General features: G+C 37.1%; 1 protein-coding gene across 1 annotated transcript in view; it reads left to right on the plus strand.

Moving 5' to 3' along the window:
• Positions 1 to 13,938, plus strand: part of Trpm (transient receptor potential cation channel, subfamily M) — a 410,993-nt gene that overhangs the window by 333,853 nt on the left and 63,202 nt on the right. Inside the window, 1 exon segment of the mRNA XM_090403483.1 lies at positions 10,032 to 10,206. Coding sequence (XP_090259609.1) covers positions 10,032 to 10,206 — 175 coding nt within the window.

Genomic DNA, 13,938 nt, shown 5'->3' on the forward strand with positions numbered 1-13,938 from the left:
CACTCACTAGCATTCATGAGTTGTCTTAGCACAGACTACTTAGAAAACATAAACACTGCCCAAGCTTCTATATATTTGCTTTCTATTAGTCCATTTTGATATATATTTGCTTTCTATTAGTCCATTTTAATAAGGTTTCACTGGTCTGACAGTGAAACCTTATTAAAATATATACACCTCTGACATATAAAGGAACTTTATATGTCAGAGGCGTATTTTTGGTAAGCGAATATCTGTTCGGTGTGTGAAAGTATTTACTAAAATAAATAATCAAAAGGCTTCGATTTGGCGATGCAAAATTATATAAGTAAAGTGGATATTAGATCCATTATTTCAAAGCCAAATGTAGAAACCATGAAAGTTTTGTAAAAATAAGTTGACTAGAGAGCTTAGCTTACGGGAATACACTCACCAGCATTCACGAGTTTCCTTTGTGCAGACTACTTAGAAAACATAAACACTACTGAATAAGAATTTTGCTCTCTTAAAGTTTCTGCCTTGTCTCTGAGGAGAATCAACCAGTTCGAAACAGTTGTCAGGCCAGTTAAACCTTATTAAAATGGGCTAATAAAAGTGAATATATAGAAGCTTGGGTAGCATTTATGTTTTCTAAGTAGTTCATGTTAAAGCAACTCGTGAATGCTGGTGAGTGTATTCCCATAAGCTCTCTGGTCAGCTTATTTTTACAAAACTTTCATGGTTTCTACATTAGGCTTTGAAATAATGCTGGATCTAATATCCTTATCATCATCATCAAATTCCTGACATGTACCCTCAAGGGGTGTACAGGATATGATAGTACTACATGCAAAATTTACATCATTACTAACTTCCTATCTACAATTTTCCTCCAAATCAGTCTGTTACTTGTCAAGACTCCAACATTATCAGATCTTATATTTCTATTGTCTAAGGCACTTCGTACTGTATCAATCCACCTATATTTTGGTCTTCATCTGAGTCTTTTCCTGCCAACCTGGCAGAGAACACTTGTTTTGCTAATCTTTCCTCGCCCATTCTGTTTAAGTGACCATGCCACCTGAGATTAGCTCTGCTAACACATTCCTGGATGACGACATTGTCAAGTTCTTTCCTAATATCCTCATTTTTAATATGATATTGCCATTGGTTCATGCCTCTAATCTTTCTCAGGACTCTCATGTTTGCGGTCTCTAGTCTTTGGTCAAGTGTTTTACTTCTGACCCAGCTCTCAGATCCATAAGTTAAAACTGGTTTGAACACTGTCTTGTATACAGCTAATTTAGTGTTCTGAATAATTACTCTCTTATTCCATATGAATTTATTCACTTGACTTCCTACCATACCAGCTTTGTTGATTTTGTTGTCTATCTCCATATTTAATTTACCATCTTCACTAAAAATCGTGCCTAAGTAGCTGAAATGTTTTACTTGTTCTACAGGTTCCCCATTCACAACACAGTTGACATTTTCAATGATTCTGCCTATTTTCATTGTCTTTGTCTTTTTATTGCTGTATTTTCATACCATATCTATTACAGCAGTTATTCATTTTAGTCAGGAATCTTGCAAACTTGTAGCGGATTTATTTAGAAGTATAACATCATCTGCATAAAGCAAAGAGCTGACATTAACATCTCCAATTCTGATATCATGCTTAATACCACTTTCCTTCATAATATGATCCATATGGATAATGAATAACAGACGGGACAGTGTACATCCCTGCCTCACACTAGATTTAACATTAAATCAACTTCCTGTACTTCCTTCAATTCTAACTGCTGACTTACAACTCAAATAAAGACTAAGTATTGCTTAATATAATGCCCCATTCACACCATATAACTGTAGTGTATTGAATATCTTCTCTCTTGGCACCTTGTCATATGCCTTTTCCAGATCGACAAAACTTAAATACAGATCTTTGTTATATTCCCATGCTTTCTCAACTATTTGTCGTAAAGTGAAGATCTGATCCTGACAGCCTCTATTTGGCCTGCATCCAGCTTGTTCTTCACCAAGCTTTTCTTCCACAATTCTTCTCAACCGTTTCTCAAGTATACCTGCATAGATCTTGCCAGGAACACTCAGTAGGGAAATACCTCTGTAATTCTCACATTCAGTTTTATTTCCCTTTTTATATATGGGTACTATGAGAGCTCTACTCCAATCATCGGGAATTCGTTCCTCTGTCCACGCTTTCTGAACTATGCAGTGCAACCACTGTAAGACTTTTATACCACCATACTTCAGCATATCTGGTCGAATATCATCTACTCCTGCTGCCTTTCCACATTTCAAGCCTTTGATGGCTTTTTCTACTTCAAGTATTGATATGTATTCCTGACTGTATGCTTGTTGAGTGTTTTTTGCCACTGTGCTATCACTGCTTGTTTCGTTTAGCAATTTTTTGAAGTAATTACTCCATACTTTAAGTATATCTTTTTCTCCAGTTTTCATGCCACCTTTCATCTTTAACTCCTTCCTCCATTTCTAAGCTTCTTCTTCTTCAACAACCTCCAGAATATCTTACGACCTTCTTGATATTTATTTTCTATGTTCTTGCCAAAGTCCTCCATGACTTTTGTTTAGCTAGTTTTACACAGTGTTTTGCTTTCTTACATTTGTCTCTGTATTCTCTAAGAGCAAAAGCTGACTTATTTGTCAAGAACTTTTGATATGCTTTCTTCTTTTCGTTCACTGCCTCTTTAACTTCCTGTATCCACCATGGAGTTCTGATTTTTCTATCCTTGCAAACAACCTCACCACATGCCTCTCTGGCTGAATCAATCATGGTTTTCTTCAAGGCTTGCCACTGAATCTCCAAGGTTTGGTTCCTGTTCTCAAACTCTTTCATTTTTTCTTCAATAATCTTTGTGTATTTTAGTCAACAGTTCACATCTGAGAGCTGCTCAACTTTTATTCGCTTTAAAACTTTCTTACATGTTATTCTTTTCAAAGGAAATTCAATTTTATCCTGCTCAAGACTAAATAGTGATCACTTCCAATTTCAAATCCTCTGTACACTCTGGTGTCCTGCACCAGGGAGAAAACATCGCTATCTACAATAACATATTCAATAAGACTTTTCTTATTCCTTGTTTCTTCTCTCCGTGTGAATTTGTGCGCATTTTTATGTTGGAACATGGTGTTAGTAATGACCAGTCCATATCTTGAGCAGAAATCCGACAGGTATTTGCCATTATTATTAGTTTTGCTCTTTTCTCCAAATTTTTCCAAAATATTTTTGTATGTCTGACAATTATTTCCTACTCTGCTATTTAGATCCCCAACAAGGACTTTTCCCTTTTCATTGTGTTAGTTGCTTTTTCTAAAGCATTAAAAAATTCCTTCACTTCTACCTTAGTAGAACCTTCTGTGGGACCATAGGCACAAATAAGTCTCATTGTCCAATTCCCCATTCTGATATCAGCCCACATCACTCTACATGAGACTGCCTGCTATTCAAGAAGATTAGCCTCGTATTTTGTGTTGAATACTATGGCTACTCCTTCTTTTCCTTGATTGTGATTTCCTGAATATAACATTTTGTATTTATTGCTCAGAAAGATCTCACCAGTTTTTGTCTTTTTAGTTTCGATTACCTCTATTATGTCGATCTGGTACTTATCTAATTCCTCAGCTAGCTCCATTTCTTTGCCATTCAGGCTTCTTATGTTTACAATACTGATCTTGAACTCTGGTGATGTTAGTTGGGGTGTGCTTTCAGATTTGTTCCAGTAGCTGACTTTTCATTGTTCATCATGGTTCCATGGCGAAAACAACAGGGGGCCTTGTTAAACCGGCGACGCCCCAGCCGGCATGAAATTTTCTCACGTTGTACCATCATTTTGTATATTGGTTTAAGCCAATAAGAATACAGTTTGGTCGGCTAAATCCCAAATTGCCAGCCCATCCTTGTTCGTTTAGTATCCAGGTAGATACCAAACAGGGTGCACATGAAGAAGGTGAGTACTGGACATAGGTTAGAAGCCCTGGTCAGTTCTCCTCATTTCTTTAAAGGCTATGTAGAGGTCTCCTCTCAGTTATACAGCTTTGACCCTTAAGTAATCTAATATCCTCTTACGTGTTTAAACCATTTTTGATATCTATACAAGATGAGAATCACTCAAACATTTGGGAGAGAGAGAGAGGAACAATCATTCCGATTCAGGTTAGGCTGATGTAAAAGGGCTTCACAACTTTCTTTGAAAAGGCATTTACATTTAAACCTGCTTGTATGAAGAAGATGAGCTTCATCCCACAGGAGACTGTGTTTTGTGTTTGAAAATTATAGGCCAAGGAAATCCCAACAATAATTTAGAATCACCCTGTATATTCCATGTCACAAGACAAGAAAGAACAAGGATTATCCCAGTAGTTGCATAAGGATTGTTTGGAGAATGGTAAAAGAGTAGAATAAGTTATCTGAGATTTCCTCTTTGCAGATAGTGTTGCTAATGTATACTTCCTTTTCCAAATTTCTTATTATTACTGTTTTTTTCAGACTATTATGTTACTTATCTCAGATACTGTTCTTCTCATTTTCAAACTGTTTTTGTTTATTTAATCTACACTACACTTAAAAGATATTCAGATTTTATTATTATTATTATCTCTCGGGCATCTTTGTAGAGTCAAAGACTCATTGCAGGAGGCCTCTACTCACATAATGCTTATCATACCTCTCCTTGAAATTGTTCATTGACAAAGCATTTCACAACTATCACTTTTAATACATTCCACCCATTCACCACCCTCCAAGCACGGAATCTAGTCGTAAATATCCTTGCTAACCATACATCTTAGAAATTATGGAAACAACCACCATGTTAAATAAAACTTCAGTTTAATATAAATCAGAATAATCACTCTGTATTTTGACCTTCACATTAAGGTCAACAGGTCTGGATATATACATACAGAGAAATACATATATATATATATATGTATGTATATATATATATATATATATATATATATATATATATATATATATATATATATATATATATACATACAGAGAAACACGCTGCACTACAATCTACATGGTATGCTAAAGTTACTGGTCAACCATTAAAACTATTGGCCTGATCTTTAGTGGAGAAAAAAAAAAACTTGCTACATCTAAGCTAGAGTCCTATTATTATTATTATCTATTATTACGAAATTAAATTAAGCTTAAAGAGCAACCTGTTTACACAAAAAAGTTACTCATATAATAAATTTAAAAAAAAAACAGTATGAATGGTGGCCAATAAAAGCTGTAAAATTGCTTAGAGTCCTGAAGTCAAGGTTTGCCGGAAAACTTCAAGAACTAAGTGGGCTGAATGTGTACCATCCAAATTCTTGGGATTTTTATTCAGTGAGTTAGATGCTACGATATCTGATCTCATTGCGTCAGGAGCTGGAGATTTTTGAGAGACGAGTAGTGTGATAAGTGAGAATAACGAGCAGCGAAATATGAAAGAAGAATTAAGAGTGGGGAGTGTGGAAGGCTTGAACGATTGTGAAGTTTTCAGAGATGGTCATGATTGGGAGGAGGAATGCCAAGTAAGAGTGACTAACTTGCAGAGATAAAGATAGATGAGCTGAGAGAGGTGGTGGAATGTCTGGGGAATGAGATGAGAAGTATGAAAGATGAGAATAGGCTAATGGAAGAGATGAATGCAAGGCAAATCAGAGTAGGAGTGAGAGAGAGAGAGAGAGAGAGCTATGGGAATGATAGAAGAGAATAGAAACAGTAAGAGAGAGGTATTGGAGTGATAGAAGAGGAGAGAATAGGAGCAATAGAAGAGGAGAGAATAGGAGCAATAGAAGAGAGGGAACATGGGAATGAGAGAATGGAAACATATAGAGAATTAGAAGAATGCAAGGGAGTGTTGGAACCAGGGATAGAGTGATGCCAGGACAGCAGGTAAGTAGGGGAACACAGAGTGAAAGAGTTAGAGGAGAGAGAGTGAGGGATGCATGGGTGCAGTCAAGGAACAAAGTGGTAAGAGCTGTGATGTATGGAGACTTGATGATCTGTGGTGTGCAAGATAGGATGCCAGAGGAGTGTTTGCCTGGAGGAATGATAGAGAGTGTGGTTATGGCAATTAAACGGGGTGAAAGGGTGGATGAGATGATTGTGACGGTGGGCATGAATGACTTCAGAGGCAATGTAAATCGGGTGGCAAGAGATCTGAGATTCTTGCTTGAGGTTGTACGAAAGAAAACGTAGAGAGGAAAGATTGTATGTGTGTTGCTCAGGTATGTGACAAGCTGAGAAGAAGAGCAGTAATAATGAATAGCATAATAGCCAGAATGTGTCAGAACAGAGGATTGGAATATGTGGATGCTTGGAGAGCATTTGAGGACAGAAAGGAACTGTATGCGAGAGACCGCTTACATCATTTGAATGAGGAAGGACGTAGGCATCTGGAGAGATTGCTATTTTCTGAACGAGTTGGTGTATCAGTGCAGGGAAACTGGAATTCCCAGGGGTGGATGAGATGATGGATGGCAGCAGGGGTGGCCTCTTGTGGGAATGGGTGCTTGGGGAAAGTGGGACGACACAAAGTAACACTGAGTCCAGTGGGTTCTAGAGGAGATAATGATAGGTATAGAAGCAGTGACAATTTTATGCTTTATACTAATGCTAGGAGTATCCGGAATAAAGGAGATGAATTTGTGACACTGATAGCATCAGCACCACAAATCTGGCCAATAATCTCTGAGACGTGGTTGAGGGAAGATGATATAATAACAGGAATAGAAGTAGTAGGGTAAGCATTTTGGGGCAGGATAGAAAGGGAAAACGTAATGGTGGAGTACTGCTTATGAAAAGTGATGACTTATGTCCTGTAAGAGTAGAGGCTTTGGAAGGCAGTGACGCTAATGGTTTTGAAAGCATATAGTGTAAGGTAGAGGTGGGAAAGAAGGATATTTAGTGGGGTGTTGCTACAAACCAAGGAGTACAGAGGGCGGGAAGCAGGAGATGTTTAGGCAGTTGAGCTTGGCAAGTGCAAGAGGAATGATTGTTATGGGAGATTTTAACTACAGCAGTATAAGCTGGGAAGAGGAAAATGCATGTAGTAATAATAGAATGGAACTTCTAGAATTTTTGAGGGACAAATGTTTAGGCAACATGTAATAGAGGGAACAAGAGGTTCAAGAGTTTTGGATTTGGTCACAGCATCAGAAGAGCTAATAATAACTGAGATGACATCTCTTCCCCTAGTTGGAAAGAGAGAGACCACATGGTTTTGACTTGGAAGATGAATAGACATGCAGGAGTATCAAAGAAACGGGAACGTATGTGGAAATAAGGCAGGTGATTATAATAGTCTTAGATCTCAACTTGGGGCAATTCCATGGAGGGTGGAATTGGAAGGCCAGGTTATCATTAGTGCTTGGGAAATTGTGAAGAAATATTTGTTAGTAGCAATAGTAATCTCTATTCCACGAGTGAAGAAGCCGACACAATTTGGTGTAAAGTGGATGACAATATCAAACAGGGACTGCAGTTGAAAAAGAGATTATGGAAGAGATATAAGGTGGAGGGCAGATGCATGAGGAATATAAGATTCAGGCCAGTAGAGTGACTAGTATGGTGAGGAAGGCAAAACTGGAATATGAGAAGAGATTGGCATTAAGATCCAAAGAAAATCCTAGGGAATTTTTTAGCTATGTGACCAGTAGGAGAAGAAATGACATTGTGGGATAAAAATGGGAATAGAGTGACTGATGCAGAGGACATAGTGGAGTTCTTCAATGAACACATTATTGGAATATTTCGTCCTGAAGAAATAGGTTTTAATAACCTAGAAAGATAGGGCAGGTTCGAGGTTTAGAGGTGCAAGAGGAGAGTGTGTTGTGTAAAGTGTAAAGCTGTTGGACTGGATGGTATTTCACCACAGATTTTGAGAGAATGTGCTAAAGAACTGACAGCTCCGTTGACCTGGCTTTTGAATAAAAGTCTGACTATGGGAAAGGTACCCAGGGAATGGAAGAAAGGTAAGATAGTGGCATTGCATAAGGGCAGTAGCAGACTGGAGATGTCTAATTAGAGGCCAGTTTGTGTGTCATCAGTAGTTGTTATGTCTTGGAGAAATTAGTGAGGGACCATATACAGATTTGGGCAGATGAGGGTAATGTTATCTGTGAGAATCAACATGGATTTGTTAAGGGGTGCTCTTGCTATAATAATATGATTGCCTTTTATAATAAAGTGACAATAGCAGTTGATGAGAAAAAGGCATATACTGCCATTTTTTTGGATTTTGCAAAGGCATTTGATAGGATACCACATGATAAGCTGATACTTAAGTTGCAGCACATGGGTTTAGATGTCAGGGTAGTCAACTTGATTCAGGATTGGCTGTCTGAGGTGTCAGGTATCAGAGAGTTGTGATAACTGGCACCTCATCACAATGATGTGAAGCAAACAACTGAATATCCCCTTGCAACTCTCTGATTCTAGGTATCAGAGAGTTGTGTATGCTGAGACAATATCAAGGAGGCAGAAGTTTACTACTGGGGTTCCACAGTGTTCGGTACTGGGACCAGTATTGTTTACCCTTTATATCAATGACTTTGTCAATGGATTGCAAAGGGATATTCAGTTGTTTGCTTCACATCATTGTGATGATTGATAGAAAACTGAAATTCAGGAAGCTATTGCAAAGGTGGTGAAGGTAACCCAGTGGATTTCTGCAATACTGAGAAGGATGCTGACCTGTAGAGATAAAAGAGTTATTTCTATTGTATAAGACTCTGATCAGATCACACTTAGACTATTGTTCTCAAATTTGGTCCCCAGGATTTGAAGTGGATAAATTAACTTTCGAAAGGGTACAGAGGCGGATAACAAAGATGGTTTCAGGACTGTACAATGTTAGTTATGAGGATCGGCTGAGGGAATGTGGACTGCAGAGTTTGGTAGATAGAAGAAGAAGGAGAGGTGATATGATTGAGACTTTTAAACTGTTGAGAGGCAGTTACATTGTTGACACTGGGGAGTTCTTTCACTTGGTGGAACCGGGAAGGAGCGATGACAAGGGGCCATCCCTGGAAGTTACGAAAGGAAGCTGTGAGCAAGAGGGTGAGGAGTGGTTTCTTTACTTGGAGGGTGGTTGAACCATGGAATGCATTGCCTGATAGAGTAGTGAGAACAAGAACAGTCATTGAGTTCAAGGAGTGGTATGATAGACTTTGTGTTTCCTAGAAAGGTCCTCCCACAATGAATCTCTTGACTCCATGGAGGTCTGAATAATAATAATAATAATAATAATAATTTATGCCACCATAATTGTTAAGATTAGGGCAGTTAATTAAAATTTCACAGGCTTTTTTAAATTTCCATTTATATCAAGTTTTTGTATCCAATTTTTCCAGTCAATTTGGTGCAAGGTGTTAAGAGTAGGCCTGCTTCACTAAAATTGTTAAATTTAATGTGTCATTTGTGTTCTTTTTTATGAATAGGGAATGTTTGTCCAATTCCTGAATATAAGGTAAGTTACAGGTGCAATAGATGCAATAAACTCCAGGGTGATCCAATGGGGAAGGAGAGGATCCTTAGGCCTCTAAGCAGTTTTTCAGCTTTTATTGGCCACCATCCATACTGGTTTGTTTAAATTTATATGTATATGTATGCTTATCTGAATAACTTTTTTTGTGTGAACATGTTGCTCTCCTGCTTAATTTAATGTTGTAACCTAATAGATAATAATAATAACAGGACTCTAGCTTTGATATAGTAAGATTTTTCCACTCTAGAGGTTAGGCCAATTAGTTTTAACGGTTGACCAATAACTTCAGCATACAATCTTTTATAAAATCAGTTTTTAATGAGTGTATTCTTTGTTCACAACATTTCTTCTTATAAAATTTAATTAAAAATGTTTAAAATTTATTTTGGTATGCCTGGATTGAATTGAAAATTAAATATCCAGTATTTGTTTATGTAGCCAAACATGCTTTGGTACATCTGTACATGGAATGATCCTATATAAATGATAAATAAATAAATAAATAAGGAAATAGTACATTGTGCTGTTTTCTTTCAGGTGATTGATATGATATACTTTGTGGTGTTATTACTGGTTGTTTTAATGAGTTATGGAGTTGCAAGGCAAGCAATTTTGTATCCCAATGAAGAGCCTTCTTGGAGACTTGCACGTAATATATTCTTTTTGCCTTATTTCATGCTCTATGGAGAAGTGTTTGCAGATACAATTGACCGTAAGTATTTGCAGATAAAATTTTATACAGTTTAGATACTTGATTAATTATATAGTAAAGAAAATATACCACTGCTCTTTCAAAAAATTCCCTGGAATTATCTTTGGATCTTAGTGCCAGTCTCTTCTCATATTCCAGCTACGTTTTTCTTACAATATTAGTCACTCTCTTTTCCTGAGTCTTATATTCTTCGTGCATCTGTGCTCCACCTCTCCTTATCTGTCTTCCATAACCTCTTTTTCACCTGCAGTTCCTGTTTGATATTGTTTGTCATCCACTTTACACCAAATTGTGTCATTTCACTCATGGAATACAGCTTACTATTGCTGCTAACAAATATTCCTTCACAATTTCCCAAGCACTAATGATATCCCAGCCATCCAATTCCGCCCTCCATTTACATTCTGATTTACACTGCCTCTCAAGTCATTCATGCCGACCATCACAATCATCTCATCCACACTTTCACCATGCTTAATTCCATAGCCACACTTTCTATCTTTCCTCCAGGAAACACTCCTCTGGCATCCTATCTTGCACACCACAGATCATCGAGTTTCCATACAGTGCCTCTTACCACTCTGTTCCTTGATTGCTCACCTGGTAACCCTTTCTCTCTGTGCCCCCCTACTCACCCACTGTCCTGCCATCACGCTATCCCTGGTTCCAGCACTCCCTCGCATTCTTCTCATTCCCTCTCTTCGACTGTTTCCATTCTCTCTTCTTCTGTCATTTCCATAACTCTCTCTCATTCCCTGTCTTCTATTGTTTCTATCCTACTCTAAATATTTACCAATAACTCTCTCTCTCTCTCTCTCTCTCTCTCTATCTCTCTTCTACTGTTTCTATTCTCTCTCCTCTTTTATTATTCCCATAACTCTCTCTCACGCCTACTCTGATTTGCCTTATCTCATCTTTCATACTTCTCATCTCATTCCCGAGACATTCCACCTCCTCTTTCCGCTCATCTATCTCTGTCTCTGCAAGTTAGCCACTCTTGATCGCAATTCATCCTCCCAATCAAGACGACCTCCGAAGAACTTCACAATCATTCAAGCTTTCTATGTTCCCCACTCTTATTTTTTCATTTATATTCCGCTTGTTATTCTCACCCTCTATCATGCTACTCATCTCTCTAGGTTGAGATTCTCCCACCCCTGATGCAATGAGGTCGATTATTGTAATATCTAACTCACTAAGTTCCTCCCATTGGCTACATTTTGTGCATGTCTGTATTTTGCAAAATTTCCCCTTCTCTCACTCACCACATATCCAAATGCCAGCACACATACATACCACAAGCACTGCATGCTACAAAATCCTGTAGTATGTTATGCAAAATAGAGTCATTAAATGGGGGAGGACTTGGTGACACACCGTTTGTAATTGGAGCTGCAGCTGTCACCATCATTCAAAGAGTGCAGAGGAACTACTACAACTAAATGCTAAATACTAAACCCTCTACTATACTATGTTATATGCTCTACTGTAAGCTAATTTACTTATGCAATACTATAAGTATAAACTATATTTAACTATTCTAAATAACTAAATACGAAAACTTATCTTCTTCTTCTCTTCCACCATAGATGCTTCCTACTCTGACCTCGCCGTCTCGGTAACCCAAAAATAACACAATACAATCAACAACCAAACTTCAAAAGCAGCACCACTTGTATTACTGAAAAAAAATGTAACATAATTCGCAACAGAAGTCACACTATACACCATTTAAAAACACTTCGTTTAAAAACATAGACCAAAATTCTGCAAATAGAAATTTTTACATGACTTTCATCATTAATTGGTATTATAATGTCTTCCTCCATTTACAGCTTGATTTTTAAATTAAGCCATTTACCTTTGTCCATACTGCTAGTCTGTTTAAGTCTTCCTGCAGGATCTCTATATCATCTTCATTTATTATTGCTCTCCCCAGTTTTGCAAACAACTGAATATTTCACATGGCTTTATTTCCTATATCATTGATGTACAAATTAAACAACAGAGTACTAAGTATTGAACCATATGGTATACACCACTAGTCACCTACCTTCTCCTGGATGCAACTCCTCCATAAACCACTGATATCTATCCATCCGTCACCCTATAATCTCACCAGACTCATATCCATTCCCATTTACTCTAATTTATGTAACAGAGTTCTATGTGGAATCCTATTAAATGCTTTTGCAAAATCCAGCAGCATCTTCTCTTATTCAACTCCATTGTCACTTTATTATAAAAAGTTAGCAAAAGGCAAGACCTACCCTTCACAGAACCATGTTGCCCCTTATAAAGTATCATATTCCTATCCACCTAGTCCTGAATTCTGTCTTTTTCAATACCTTAACAACCATTTATCTTTCATAATAAAAACATATTTCTTTGCATTAATTTCTCATATTTAAATATTTACCAAGATGCACCTGTATAAAACAAAATAAATCGCGTTCATGTTTAACATTTGTCTTCATAGAGAAATTTACACTATTAATCTACAAAATTAATTACGGCAGATGCATCTAAATACATTAATAATCCTACAGGGATAGTAATAATCCACCATTATATTCTATTCATGAATAGAATATAATGGTGGCAGTAATATGAGTAATAACTATAACAGGCTTGACATTGTTTAGTGCGAGATAGATGCTAACAGGACAAAAGACATAGTCGCAGGCTCCTCAGACATCATTTCAAGAGAGATGTGAACTGAATAGTTAGATAAACCTTATGAATTACAAGCAGCTCTGTCATTAAAGGTGATTCCTTGGGATATTGACTGGAGGAAGGAGAAAGGATGCGATATGAGTAGTAGCATATGATGAAAGTGATTGCTTCGTTTACTATTTCACTTCTCAGTTTTAAATAATCAGCAAACAACTGAATGTTTCCTGCCATATCATTTCCTGGATCTTTGATGTATACAAATTGAATAACAGAGAACCAAGTACTCAGCCATGTGCTGTACCACTAGTCACTTGACTTCTCCTGGACTCAACTTCTCTATTAATATGAAACCATAATGATGGTTTCTTTTGATGTAGCTTTTCTGTTTATAAACATACCATTTCAAGAAACTTTTACAAGGAAATTTCTCTGATGACCTCATTAAATTATTTAAGCTTACTATTGATGCTGGTTACTTTACTTTACAAAATAAACTGTTTCAACAAATCAGGTGTATCACAATGGGCAGTCCTATATCATCTGATTCAGCTGATGACTTTATGGAACACTTAAGGGACCAAATTTCTAATCCCCGTTTCTCCTTGACCTTATCTAGCTATGTTTTGTTGATGATGTCTTTACAATCTGGTCTCACCCTGAAACCAGATTGTAAACCTTGGGTTTTGGACAAAAACCAAACTACTTCAGTTTTTGGACAAAATTAACTCCTTGTACATGTGCATAAAGTTCACTATTGAGTACGAATCTAACAACAGTCTTACCTTTCTGGATACTCTAATACAAGAAGCCATGCCTTTACATACAGATATATCCACACAGCTTCATATCATGTATTATGAAAAGCCTCATGCACTGAACATGCACAATTTCTTCCTCTCACTCTCTTCTGTTAGAAAAATTAAATAAAACTCACTCTACCACTATGGATATAACAAAACCACAATATAGAAAATAATTGATAATTATCATCCCTCTGCCGGACTGCAATTTGATGTTAAAAGGATCCACATATCCTACTTTAAAGGGACTTCTGAA

This window comes from Typopeltis vanoorti, chromosome 14 (assembly GCF_054136105.1).
Source record: "Typopeltis vanoorti isolate ZY-2024b chromosome 14, IOZ_Tvanoo_1.0, whole genome shotgun sequence".
Classification (NCBI taxonomy): Eukaryota; Metazoa; Arthropoda; class Arachnida; order Uropygi; family Thelyphonidae; genus Typopeltis; species Typopeltis vanoorti.